Source organism: Nelumbo nucifera, chromosome 4, assembly GCF_055504915.1.
Source record: "Nelumbo nucifera cultivar China Antique chromosome 4, China Antique-T2T, whole genome shotgun sequence".
Lineage (NCBI taxonomy): Eukaryota > Viridiplantae > Streptophyta > Magnoliopsida > Proteales > Nelumbonaceae > Nelumbo > Nelumbo nucifera.
The window spans coordinates 86,746,038-86,759,933 of record NC_142652.1 but is presented as its reverse complement, the minus strand read 5'-3'; the positions used below and the strand labels follow the sequence as shown (position 1 = coordinate 86,759,933).

The 13,896-nt window shown below is 37.0% G+C and overlaps 1 protein-coding gene across 2 annotated transcripts; it reads left to right on the top strand.

Annotated features, from left to right (window-relative positions):
- The first annotated feature begins 3,169 nt into the window (after positions 1-3,169).
- Positions 3,170-6,362, top strand: LOC104613235 (histidine-containing phosphotransfer protein 1-like). Of its 2 annotated transcripts, XM_010280974.3 has the most exons (6): positions 3,170-3,537; positions 3,672-3,802; positions 3,939-4,007; positions 4,388-4,459; positions 4,587-4,659; positions 4,747-5,031. In XM_010280974.3, exons 1-6 carry the CDS (start codon positions 3,478-3,480, stop codon positions 4,795-4,797), a joined length of 456 nt encoding a protein of 151 aa, XP_010279276.1. In that variant the 5' UTR covers positions 3,170-3,477; the 3' UTR covers positions 4,798-5,031. The 2 variants fall into 2 exon arrangements, with proteins under 2 accessions (XP_010279276.1, XP_088742677.1); XM_088886551.1 differs by lacking the exons at positions 4,388-4,459; positions 4,587-4,659; positions 4,747-5,031 and adding an exon at positions 6,153-6,362.
- Positions 6,363-13,896: the final 7,534 nt, after the last annotated feature.

Genomic DNA, 13,896 nt, shown 5'->3' with positions numbered 1-13,896 from the left:
CAACATGATTCTTTCAATCTCTAATAAGCTGACTTGTAGATATGATGTGTTTCAATATATATAATGGGACATGTGCGTCTTAAGAAGAATGCCATTACAACCCCATAATTAACACATATATTTATGATTTATGTGCACCATCCCAAGTGGAGATTTTGGGGATTCACCTTCAAAAACCTAATATATAATTTCTAATGGTGGACAACTTTTATGGCCAATATCACATGTGAATAGAACCATGCTATAAGTTTTTTAATTCATGTATAATGTATGTGATATGTTGAAGAGGATATCTTTTTTTTTTTTTTTATAAGTAAAGTAAGTGCATCCGGACTTATGTGAATTGTGATTGGTGGATACCACTTCTGAAAAGGAAATTCTACAAAGCAGTTGTAAGGATAGCTATGATATTTAGAGTGGAGTATATGACAAATAAGAAATAGCATGTTCAAAGAATGAATATAACAAAATGCAAATGCTCAAATGGATGAAGGTAAAACTAAGAAGGGCAGGGTTGGAAATGAAGTTATAAGAAGGAACCCATGAATAAATCCAATAGGTGATAAAATGAGAGAATAGATTGAGATTGTTTAGATCTTTTGGTTATGTGCATAGAAGACTATCCACAACACCTCTTATAAAAAGTGATCTATTATAAGTTGAAAGGGCTAAAAAAGCTAGGGTCACACTGAAAAGAACTTGAGTGAAAGTAATAAGAAATTATTTAACAATAAATATGACATTGAACAGAATCTAATAGCAAAACAGGATTCATTTTGCCAACCCCCTATAGTTGGAACAAGGCTTAGAAGATGAAGATGAAGATGTATATAATGCATATGATCCTTTTGCTAGTATAGTATGTAATATGGTCGTTTATGAATATTCTGATCAAGTCAAATATTTGGGGAAATTAGGCCTCTCTCTCTCTCTCTCTCTTTCTCCAAGTATATATATATATATATATCTGTGTGTGTGTGGATCCTTAGAGAGTATATTAAATGGCATTTTGCATCCATTTATAGCAAATTGGAGTTTTATTACCTTTAAACACATATAGCTATATATGTTTAGTATGTTTGGGGTTTATTAATGCAAAATTTTGAGAAATTGTCTTCTTACATCACATAAGAAAGCCACTTCCACTACTAATAAAAATAGGGAGAATGATTGGCCCAGGTCAGAATTTTTAGGCCCAAAGTACAGTTGGGGTGAGTGCCAACAGGGATTTTTGACATTTTGAATGTTTATAGCTCTGCAGTTAAATTTAGAAATTTGCATCCAGTCTGTTCTTACTTTTCCAAAAAACAATATATGAATAGGATCCATTGATCAATAGGCATTTATGATACCAAACATTGCATTGATCAACTCAAAACATGCGGGGTAGAAAAAATGTCCTCTCACAAATTTGCTTACTCTTATGGATGAACTCCTGTTTACGATAATTAGCAGAATAATAATCCCCATCCTTAATATGAACTCCTGTATATAGCATATGAAACTTTATAATCCCCATCATTAAAATTAGTGAGACTCCGATACCAAGGTGGGTTTGGTAACAAGACTCAACTCACCCTAGACAGTGGAGCTCTGCTAACTATCTTTCTTCTCTCTCTAATGGCCAATGAAGACAGCAAATCTCACCTGGGGTTTTGCATCGACATCAGACCCACCAAGGAAAGGATACAAGAATAAATTTGTCGAGTTTAACAGTGCAGGTAAGAGATGGGGTTTCAATTAAGGTCTATTCTAACAAAATTGAGAGTCTAAAAATGATGTAGAACCAACAGCAAACCAGCCATTAGATAAAACATAGGGAAAATGACCAATCAGCCCATATCAGAATTTTATAGCTCCAAAGTACATGGGAATGCATCTTGATCTAATGGTTTCATTCCATTGATGAAAAGGTGCTAAGTACATCTTGGGGCCATCATTTGGGGCCAGACCATAACGTCTAGTCTAGGCCACTGAAAAGTGAAAACCCCATAAGATTACAGGTTCCAATGCATCTACACTCCCGGATTGGATGGAGGTCATTTCAGCACTCACTCATGCTTTCGGGTGATGAGAATCACTGTAGTGTCAAATTTTCGCTGCACCTCTGCATCAACCAGCAGTGCAGGGTGTGGTGTGAAAGAATTACCCATCATCAAGATATTGAATTTCCACCATTTGTACCTCTCTCTGCATTCCATTGATAATGATACATTGTAACGTGTTTAGGAGGGTGTTTGGTTAGGCGTTTTTTGATTGTTATGTTGATGTTAGTGCTTAGTAGTGTCTAATTGTTATAAACGATTATAATTATTATCTTTTTTATTTTATAAACAAATAAAATATAAATGTTGAATGAAATAAACAAAACCAAATACATACTATGTCGTGGATACAACACCATCATCCAATAAGGAGGAAAAGAGAAAAAAGAAATGAAAGTTCCATCCAGCTTAACTACAAGAAGGCAAAGAAAGAAGGAAGATTACATTAGTAAGTAGTTCAGTACCTGTTTCTCAAATGATATATATAGAGAGAGAGAGAGTGAGTGAAGGACCCATCTTAGCTCATACGTTGAATTGTGCCTTCATGCCAGAGAGGAGCAACGAACCAAACAGAAAAATAAGGTATGTAGGCGCGTGATTTGATAAGATTCTTACAAAGATTAAAGAAGGGAGAGATGGTTTCTCTTTGCCAAATTATAAAGCCACAAAGGATAAATCATAGACATGAAATGTGAAAAAGGTAAGGAAGAAAAGGAGAGATTTGATTAAGAGGAGAAGAATATATTCTTCAAAACAAATATATAGGAAGGAAAGATGATATACCCCTCAGCCCCAGATGTTACGGCACTTTGGATTTTCGAAAGAAGAAAAATTATATAAAAAGAACTAAGCACTCGAACAAAGACTAGAGTCAGATATATTTCATAAATCAGTAATATTGAATCCAATAGCAACAGAGTAGGAAAATCGAAAGAGACAAAAACAGAAGTAAAACCAAAAGAGGAATTAAAAGATTGGAATTGAAAAAAAAAAGTGAAGCGATGAGGTGGCGACGGGTGTATGGCAGATAATGGGCGAAAACAAAAAGACAGAAGTAGTAGGATATATGGCAACTGGCACCAATATGTGTAGGGGTCCTTGCATAGTGTCAACATCTCATAAATAACGCATTTCATGTCTGAAAGACGAGGTGGGAGTGGGAGGGGTAGAAGAGGTGAGAATCTGTGAGGGAATAGAGCTCGAACCCAGAGAGAAATAGAGATGTTTCGTAGGTAGAAAGCAGCAAGGTCTAGGTTTACTGTTTTCTGTTACAACATTAAATTCATCGAATCCCTTTCCAGCTTTGAGTTTTTATATCTTGAATTCAAGGGGAAGCGTGAAAGGGGTGGTGTGTAAGAATTAAGATCTGCTGTTCAAGTTAAATAAGAGAAGCAAGACCAGAGAGAGAGAGAGAGAGAGAGAGCAAACAAAAATGGATGTGGGTCAGTTGCAGAGAAGGTTGGTTGACTACACAGCGTCCTTATTTCGTGAGGTGAGTGTAATAAATAATAAATAATAACGAGAAAAGAAACGGATTTGCAGATGGGTTTGTCTGTTTGGGTTTAAATTTTTGTTTCACTTTTGCTTGTTGAGAGGTTTTGATGATGGGTTGTTGTTGGTGAGAAGGGATTTCTTGATGATCAATTCACCCAGCTTCAGCAACTGCAAGACGAGAGCAACCCTGATTTCGTTTTTGAAGTCGTCTCTCTCTTCTTTGACGATTCTGAGAAGCTTCTCAATGATTTGACCATAGCTCTGTGAGTATTCAAACTTCTTTATCTTCCCCATCTTGTCTCTTTTTGTTTTTCTTCAATTTTTTTCATGGTTCTCACCTTTGGGGCTACGGTTAACAGTCTAACTTATACTCTTGGGTTGTATTTTTTTTTTTCACAGAGAACAGCCGGGTGTAGATCTCAAGAGGGTCGATGCCCATGTTCACCAGTTGAAGGGTAGCAGCTCTAGGTATTCATTGTTCAGAGATTTTCCTTCTTCTTCTTCTTCTTGTTTACTTGTTGGCTGTATAGGGGTCTAAGAGAACCTGGTATTTTCTTTGCTTTGCTTACTTCCCCTTTCCTTTTTTCTCCTTTTTTTCTGTGTTTGATAACCACTTAAATCAAAATACATGGATCCCTCATCCTCATATAACAATAACCATTTTAAGTTTCTGTGATTTTGGAGAAAATTCTCAAACCCTGTTTTGATAACGTATTTTTGAAAGTTAATCCAGATCTGGGATGCAGCACACCAAAATTAAAGTTTGGATCTTGTTTGCCTCTGTGATTAGTTTTTTTTTTTTTTTTTTTTTTTTTTTAATGAGAAGAGTTGGTTTCTCTGAATAACAGCATAGGTGCACAGAGAGTCAAAAATGTGTGCATTGCCTTTCGAAACTTTTGTGAGGAACAGAATATTGAAGGGTGAGTCTTTGCTTCCCAACAACAGACTCCTTTCTCTTGTTAATCAATCCAAAAGTCACTCTTTGGATTTTAGAACTATGAAGTCCTCTTCGTCTTTCTTCTGATCAAAGGGAAGAATCTGGTTTAGGTGTGTGAGATGCCTGCAACAAGTGAAACATGAATATGCTCTTGTGAAGAACAAGCTTGAAACTCTATTCAGGGTGAGTTTAGGATATGACTCTCTCTCTCTCTCTCTCTCTCTCTCTCTCAATCTGCAGAAGTCTTACTTTTCCTCTCATTTACTGTAGCTTGAGCAACAGGTCTTGGCAGCTGGTGGGTCAGTTACGATGATGGAATGAGTAATGGCAACCGGCAAGGCCAATGGATGGTGGATGGTAGTGAGAAGCTTTGTACGTTTTTTTTGTTTTTTTGGTAGTTGGAGAATGCAAGCTACTTCATCAGTTACTGAAGTTCTCCTTTTTAGCTGTTTTAAGCTGTTGGTTGTATGGGTTGGGATTGCTAAGCATGAGTCGTGTGACTCATGAACAAGGAGAGAATATGAATAAGACATTCTGTCTCTTTTGCCATCAGAATTCAGGCTCACGGCCGACTACTCTCATCATTTCCAAGCTAAAATCTTTACTGAATTTTCTGTTGCTCAAAATGGTCTACTTAGTTGATCTGCCCTGATTCACACTGTGTCATCGGTTATGGATGGAACTTGGGGGCATAATCAAGCATTCTGGGTTCAATTTCCAGCTTACCAAAAAGCAAACAAACAATTAGCAAGGGATGAAGAACAAAATCTAAGGTCCTTGTCTGGTGGATGTAGATGTGATAGATTTTAAGTGACTGGTCGGTTGGCAATTGGTCCATTTTCCAAGCATGTTATCTTCTGTCTTAGCTCATTGAAAGGTTATAGGTTCAGAGTCCAATCAATTCACGGAACCAAATTTGTCATTTATATGTGTATATTCATTCAGAGATGTGATTAATGATTCCATGAGGCCACCCCACTTTGTGGAATGCATTTGAGTTTGAGATCACCTGATACAAATTCAGTGAGCACAACTCCGGTACCTGTCAGATGCAGATATGGGATCTTTAATAAATTAATTAAAATCTAGTCTAACCACTGCTAATCTTAAAGCGATTTTGTTTGGGTCAATGTTTCGGAATTTGGAGTGAAGGAAGTTTTACTATATTTCGCATTCTAATCTTAAGAGAACATGGTCATAGCCTCATAGGTGGTTTGTATTAATTAATTAAACGGGCCACCGTCCATTCAGGAATCAAATCGACATCTTACTGACAATTTGATAGTTAATCTCTTTGTATATTGAGAAATGGAGACCAATCAAACAGAGGAGGGTTCTTTGGAAACTGCCCCATTTTGTATTTTTAATCACCCAATGAAGATCTTTCCCTGAACCCAAGTGCCCAACCCAACCCATAATACAGATCTGTTTGGCAATGTCAACTCTCTGAGTCGTTGTGGGCCTTAGCCTCTAGCTCTGCCATTAATTGTGAAAATTAGATTTATGGTACCAGCCCACAGAGCTGTACGCAGTATCTCTTCTATATTTCTTTTTTGTAATGTAAGTTTGAAGCTATCCAGTGCCAATCGGCTGTCATCTGAGTTTCTGCTTAAGATACTGTTTCATTGAATTACTGGGTTGGAGGGGTTGACCTCATTTTGGTTAATTTGATGTAGTTTGAAAGCAACGCAAGAGCTGGAACAGAATTGCAGAGTGCAGACAATGAAAGGCTACGTATATAAAAACGAAAGGTTCCTCAAACGAGAAGATTTACCAAATAATATCGAGTACGTCCAATCTGCATACATGGGACTAGAAATTCTTTAGAGTTATTGCTACACTTGATGCTAAGATCACCTTCTTATTCAACCCTGAGATCTTATATGAGAATCCAGGAAATTGTTCTCCTTGGGGGCCACTATTCCACAGCCTCCGGCTCTGTTTTTTTTTTTTGGTAAATCTATCTATGGAACATAATATGTAAAAATAACAACCTTATAGCAGCCTCCGATCTCATGTTATGATCCCTTTTCTGTTGGAAAAAGAACTAATTTCTTAGAGATTTAACAGGTGTAAATAATTGATTTGTTTTTGTTTTAGTAAAAAGGGGGCATTCTTTTTTCCAATTTTGAGAGGGGGAAAGTTGGTCAGGGATTTTGATTCCCATTGACCAAGAAAGCCCATGTTCATTTTTCAGATTTATGTGGGGAGTATGGAAAGTTTATTTTCATAGGTATCAATATCACTTGCTCGGGGTATGTGATACCTATCTCCTAAGTGGGACGAAAGTTGCCAACACTTGAATGGAATAAAAATGTCCCTTTTAATAATGGACTTTTATAGCTAAAACAGTCATTGCCGGATCTACTTGGGAAATAAAAGAACATGAATAAGTGCATGGTGGCTTTTGAAGGCTAATAACCTTCCAATTGCACACAATACTTTGACCTTGGTTTGGGGGTGGCACTTCCCCATAAATGGGGTCTATGTGCATTTATGAGTAAAGTTGTTTTGAATGTTGTTTATTTTTTAAGGGCTTGATTATGATACAGAAAGACATGATACTCGACAAACTTACATCCAATCGATGGGTATCATAAAAGAGGTGACCAATGAGGTGGTGTTCATTTGATTGGTCGACAAACTTACATCCAATCGATGGGTATCATAAAAGAGGTGACCAATGAGGTGGTGTTCATTTGATTGGTCAAAGCTCTTTGGAACCATATCTTTCCGGTATCATAGATTTTCTCATTTTCTAAAGATGGGTTTTAGATCTCACAAAAGTTATTTTTAGACATTTTATTTATGGTAGACAATATTAACTTATGGTTCATTTGATTAGAAAATGTAATGTCCGCATCATTTTTAGTTTAATATATTAGTGGCTAGTGGTGGCAACGAGCCAAGCTTTTCATGAGATGCTCGAGCTCGGCTCGTGAGCCGGATCGAATATATATATATATATATATATATATATATATATATATATATATATATATATATATATATATATATCTTTGATATTTAATATATATAATAATAAAATTATAGAAAATAATATATATAATAAAATTATTATAATTCTTAATTTTTTAAATATCAAATAAAAAATATTTATATATATAATTTTTTATTTTTATAAAATATTTTTTCTCAAAATCGAGCTTAAGCCGAACCGAGCTTGAGCTTATGAATTTTCGACTCAAGCCAAGCTCGAGCTCAAGGTTTTGGCTCAAGCCAAGCTCGAGCCTCGTACTATTCGGCTCGGCTCAGCTCGAATCCACCCCTATTAGTGGCATACAATATGATATCCAAATCTGATTCCAACTTCAGTCTGAGTCCTATGGACAATATTTGATTCAAATCTGAATGTTAATAGATCAAATTTGGATCTAGGTATATCCTATCCATTTTCATTTGCGATCCTATTTCTGAGAAGTTTCTCATAGGCAATGTTGAACACACTATCATAACAACACACTTAGATCTTCATGTAACATTTTGAGGCCCCTTTTGGTTTACGGGAATAGGGGTCTGGAATTGGAATAGGAATGAGCTATTTTGATTCCAACTGTTTGGTTGGGCAGAATGGGAATCTCATTTCCATTCCTACTAAAACGACATTCCCCCATTTCAGGGAATGGCCATTCCCTGCCCCTCCCTTGGGAATGAAATCCTATTCCTGTTTATTCTAATTCCCATTTCCATTCCTATCTGAACCAAATAGACTATGGGAATGGACCATTCTGAATGCCAAATGCAGCCTTAGCAAACCGAAAATTTTGTGTTGTTTTGTTGTTTTAGTATATTCAGGAATAATTTTTCTGGGGTTTTGTTTATGCACGAGGGTGATTGATACGGAGCACGATAAAGGTCTTTCCCACCTAATAATCAACCTGACTGAATTGAAAAGGCTTTCTTATAGGACCTCATCCTGCTTACATCTTAGGGTCCATTTGGTTTGCAGTTGGAATTGGAATCCAAACCCTTTGAAATTGGAATCGGAATGGTCTATTCTCATAGTCTGTTTGGTTCAGACAGGAATGAGAATGTGAATTGAAATCGGCGGAAATGACATTTCATTCCCAAGAGAGGGGTAGGGAATGGCTGTTCCCTCAAATGGGGAAATGCCATTCCAGCAGAGGTGGGAACGAGATTCCTATTCCACCCAACCAAACGGTTGGAATCGGAATAGCCAATTCTGATATCGATTCTAAACCCCTATTCCTGCAAACCAAACGGAGCCTTACATTCACCACACCGCTCCATTCCTTGGATTGGCCATCATTATTTCTTATAGGACGCTCATCTTTCTTGCTCAGCTAAAAAATCCATGCACGACAGTTTACCTCATCCATGCTACTGTTATTGTTCATCTATGCTGTTGCAGAAAATCCCTCCCATCCCAACATTTTTTTACTTGACATCCTGGTTTGGTTCCTTTGCTGTTCATGATCTCTGTTTTCTTTTTTCTTTACATTTTCTTTTGTTTGGTAATCAAACGAAATCCATTAGATTAATCCAGAATGATAAACCTTCCCACTTTGGTCTTTTGCAGCAGTTTTATCCCGGTTCACTGGACTTCAATTACCAACACGAACTTGGCAGGAAAATTTCACTGAAACCCACTTAACAAATTTTTATTATTATATTATAAATATATAATATAAATATACCCATCAGTTTGGTTAATGGTTGGTTCTTTTATAGGTTAATTGAAAATCGAATTGGTATCTTTGATTTTTAAAAATACCGAGTCAACCAATTCGGTGAACTGGAATTTTCAGTTTGATTTCTTGATTTTGGTTTGGTTTTTCAGTTTTTTGTGAGCACCCCTAGGTGCAAGTCCAGCTGAGTGGTTTCCAAAGCCAATTCCATCTTTTTAAAATCTGTTTCTATTTACATTTCTGGTTGGACCTGGCCTGAACACCAATGATCAATTACTCTAATTTATGATTATCACATGTGGGCCTTGATGCAACGGTTGGGTTGTTCCTAATGGACCTAATCCTGCTCTAGGAAGTAGCTTCTTCATAGATAAACATGTTTTTTTATTACATGAAGACCTTAACACCATCTCATCAAGGAGAAGCAAGGCTCTGCCTCGAGAATGCCAAATTTTGTATTGTAAGGGTTCCGGAACTGTGTTACCCATTGTGAATACAATGGAAAAAGAGTTTGTAAAACCACTTCAAACAATTTTAAATAGAAGAATAATATAAAGGAATGTCAGTTACAGGAAGGTAAAACAAAAAGATAATGGTGTCCCCCCATTGTAAAACCTCTCAGTTCATCAAAGAATTGTATTGATCATGGTAAAAGAGAAATACATAAGGTACCAAAGTGAGGAATATAAAAGCAAATTACATGTCCAAACATTAGTATATCAACATACCTGATTCCTGATTGTGAGCTCCGAGAAGCTTATGGTCAGCTCAAAGAAATGGAGTCGCCACTCATATTTTAGAAGAAATAGACCCTCATTTTTAGATTCAGAAATTGACATACTTGCTTGGATAGTGACTTTGTTTTTCGCTAGGAAAGGTACCTAACCGAGAGATTTTGGATCCCAAGAATTAGGAGAGGGAAGGTGTTAGGCACTCCTCTCTCTAAGCTGTTGGAGCAGCCCAATATGGGAGTTGGTTAGGTTCTATATTTAACAAAACACCAATAAAAAGGATTGCTCAGAGCTCCAAAAATCAGGTAAAAATGCTCCTAACCTTACCCATAATTGATTTGAGGTGATATTATCGGGTCTTAGATACTGATTTCCCTAAGACCCTCACCTCTCTTCCTCATTTTCTCAATTTGGATGAAACTAGGAATGCAAGTTTCCCATGGTTTCTGGACCTCAAGAAACCTAGAACTAAGCTGAAATTAGAGGCTTATGAGTTCAAACTTAGAAAAAAAGCGATGGAATGAGAAATTTACCTCTCGTGTATAACCTTGATGGGAGTTTTCCAGTAGTGGGAACAAGTTCAAAGAAGCTGGAATGAGATATTAGGATGGATGGTACGCATTTTGGTTTCAAATCTTGCAATTGAAAATAGAGGGGCGGATTTGAAGTTTGACCTTCAAAGACTTTGGGGTTTCAGGTAAAATGGAGACATTATAGAGGTTGGGGAAATGCTCTTTTTCTCATCTTCTTTTCTTTTAGATCTCTCTCTTTCTAGTTTTCTCCCCTCCCCCTTGAGCTCAAGTTTGGATCAGTATTTATAGAGAAAAAAAGAAGAGGAGAGTTCTGAAATTCATCCAATCACAAGGCTTGGGCTTCAAGAAAGCTTTTACAAGAGAATAGGCAAGGATTTTTCAAAGAAAACGGTGATCAGTCAACTTTTCCTCTTTGGTGAAAGATTGTCTTCGATTTGGAGGTGGTTTTCATGGGTTTTGTGTGTCCAATGGGAGCTTGGGGCATACCTGTCATGGCAATCTCGTATTTGGGCTATCAGTGGCAAAAAAATGTAAATTTAATGAACTTTTAAATGCGGTTTCATTTTTTCTTAGTTTTAAGTAGGGGTATCTTTGGGCTTTTGGACTTTTTGGGTTTATTAGGCTCAGTTTCATTAGTTCAGGTGTTTGAACTGGTCAATAATGGGTCTGAAATCAGTCATCTCCCTTTTGAGGTTTCAAGTTGGGACAAATGAGGTGACGATTCATTCTGGTGCGTTGAAATGGCATATTCCTAGTTTAACGGTCAAACGGGTGAATTAGGACATGAAATTTGATGTGCTAGGGTTTTTTGTTCTCAGATAGGGGCGGATTCGAGTCAAGCTGAGCCGAATAGTACAAGGCTCAAGCTCGAGCTTGAGCTCGGTTCGAGCTAGAACCTTGAACTCGAGCTCGACTAGCTCGGCTCGAGTAAAAAACTCGTAAGCTCGAGCTCGGCTAGCTCAACTCGAGTCAAATACTCGTAAGCTCGAGCTCGATTTTGAGAAAAAATGTTTTATAAAAATAAAAAATTATATATAATTTTTTTTATTTGATATTTAAAAAATTAAGAATTATAATATATATATATATATTCGAGCCGGTTCACGAGCCTTACGAGCCGAGCTCTATTAGGCTCGAGCTTGACTCGTTTCTTAATCGAGCCTGTGAATTGGGTTTAAGCTCGGCTCGAAGCTCAGTTGAAACTAAGCTAAGCCAAGCTTGAATAGCTCATGAAGAGCTCAACTCATTGCCACCCCTAGTCTATGAACACAATGGTGAGATCTGATTGGCTTAATAGAGTCGGGATGATGAAGATCTATGGCTAACAAATTCGGATCAACGGGATTTGCTGAAATAGAATCTTTGCTTGATGAAGGATCAAACGGGGGAGTTTTGGGATGAAATTTGGTGGGTAGGCATTTTTGAACATCCTAAATCTGATAGAGGTGGTGGATCTTTGATCTGAAGTGTAGATTTATAGATTTGGTTTGGGTCTAGGTTTTATCCAATGGTTTATCAATTAACGAGAAGGCTTGAAATGGAATCTCACTTTTTAACGATCAAATAAAGGAGTCTGGTCATGAAATTTGATGTACTGGGGTTTATTGGGTCTCTAAACACAGTGGTGAGGTATGATCAATCAAATGAAGTTGGGATGGAGAATGATAAGCTCTAATTGATGAGAATTATTGAAATAGGATCTAAGTTGCGCTCGATGGTGGGTCAAACAAAAGTGTTTTAGAATGAAATTTGGCGGTTAGGTATAGATTAAGGTGAGGAGTCAAGTGGATGGTTCTGATCTAAAAGAGAAATAGTTAATCTTGGTTTTCTGAATCAGGGTCGTTGGAATGGAATTTTGGCATTTTCAAAGTTGATCATTGTAAACTTGCGGTGAGATTCTCTTGTTGATTGTATCTTAGTGATCTTAGGGCAATGGATATGTTGGATCAGGGCCATGAGAAAGGAAGTTGGCGTGTTGACTTGTGAGTGTGTATGACTAAGTTTGTAGGTCATATTCGATTGGACGTTGATGTTGATCTTGAGGTTTTCATTTTGTCCTGTGGATTGTGTCAAAAGAGGGCTTTTTGGCTTTGTAGAGTCTCAATTTGGTTTGGTTGTGATTCCATGTTTTTTTTGGGTTTGAAAAGAGTGTATAAAGAGGTAGGGTGAAGGAACCGAGCAAAAATTGGATGTTGACACTGATTAACCAAAAGATTGATGCACAAAAAGGAAATTCATTCCTTGAGCCACTTGAAATCCTATCCATGTATACCCCCTCAACATGGTAGTCTGTCCAAGAAAAATTCAATCGAAGTTACATTATCTCCAAGACTGCATTAGAATCTAGAAAACAAATTCCTTTACCATGATCCAAGAATACAAATGTGTTATGTTTGTGCCTTGAATTCTTTGTGGCGATCTATTTCATGATTTTACTCCAAATTAATTTGAGAAAAACTCGAAGGTAAAATTTCATAGTGGTTTGTGGTGGAAGCGTAGCCCATAGCCCACCACAAATCACAATTGGGAGTGTGGGCGGGGCAGCATGGACCTAATCCTTATTCAACTTATAGGTTCAAACCGAATACAAAGAGTTATGTATTTTGGGGTTTACTCTCTTGTATACTTAGTCTTTGTCTTGTGAGAGAAGAGAGACATTGGATGTATTTGGGGTTTGGGGTTTCCTGTGAGTGGTGTTGTGAGTGCACAACTCTATATTTCTTCTCCATTGTTGACTACACAGTGGATTTCTACTCCTCCTTCGCCCACAGACGTAGGCTATAAGTTGAACCACGTAAATCTGTGCTTTTTGTGCTTGTTTCTCTTTACCTTTGTTTTCCATTCAAATATGCTTTTCTTGGGTTTTTTCACAACAAACTGGTATCATAGCCCTACTTTTCGTTTGACACTTGCAATGTCATTAATGAAATTTAATATTAAGAAGTTTGGTGGTAGCATTAGTTTTAGTGTTTGGCAAATCAAGATGCATGCCATTTTGGGACAAGACGGACTACACAAAGCTCTATACGAGAAGGAGAATAAACTTATAACTATGAGTGATGAAGAATGGGAGGGTTAGGTTTTAAAGCCCTAATCACGATTCAATTGTTTCTATCAAACGAAGTTCTACGGGAAGTCGTTCATGAGAAGATAATGTGGGTTTGTTGCTAAAGTTGGAGTCTCTATACATGTCAAAATCTCTTGCTAGTAAGCTCTACTCAAAGCAACGACTATTCCTGTTTCGTATGGCTAAAGGTACACATATCAAATCTCATATTGATGAATTTAATTCTATTATCATGGATTTACAAAATATTGATGTTAAGGTTGAAAATGAAGACCAAGCCCTTTTGCTATTATGTTCCTTACCACCCTCATATAAGTCTTTCAAAGAGTCTCTCATCTATGGAAGAGACACCATTAGTACAAAGGATGTTAAAAAATCATTACTTTTTAAATAGGTGATTGATAAAGACTTAACTATAA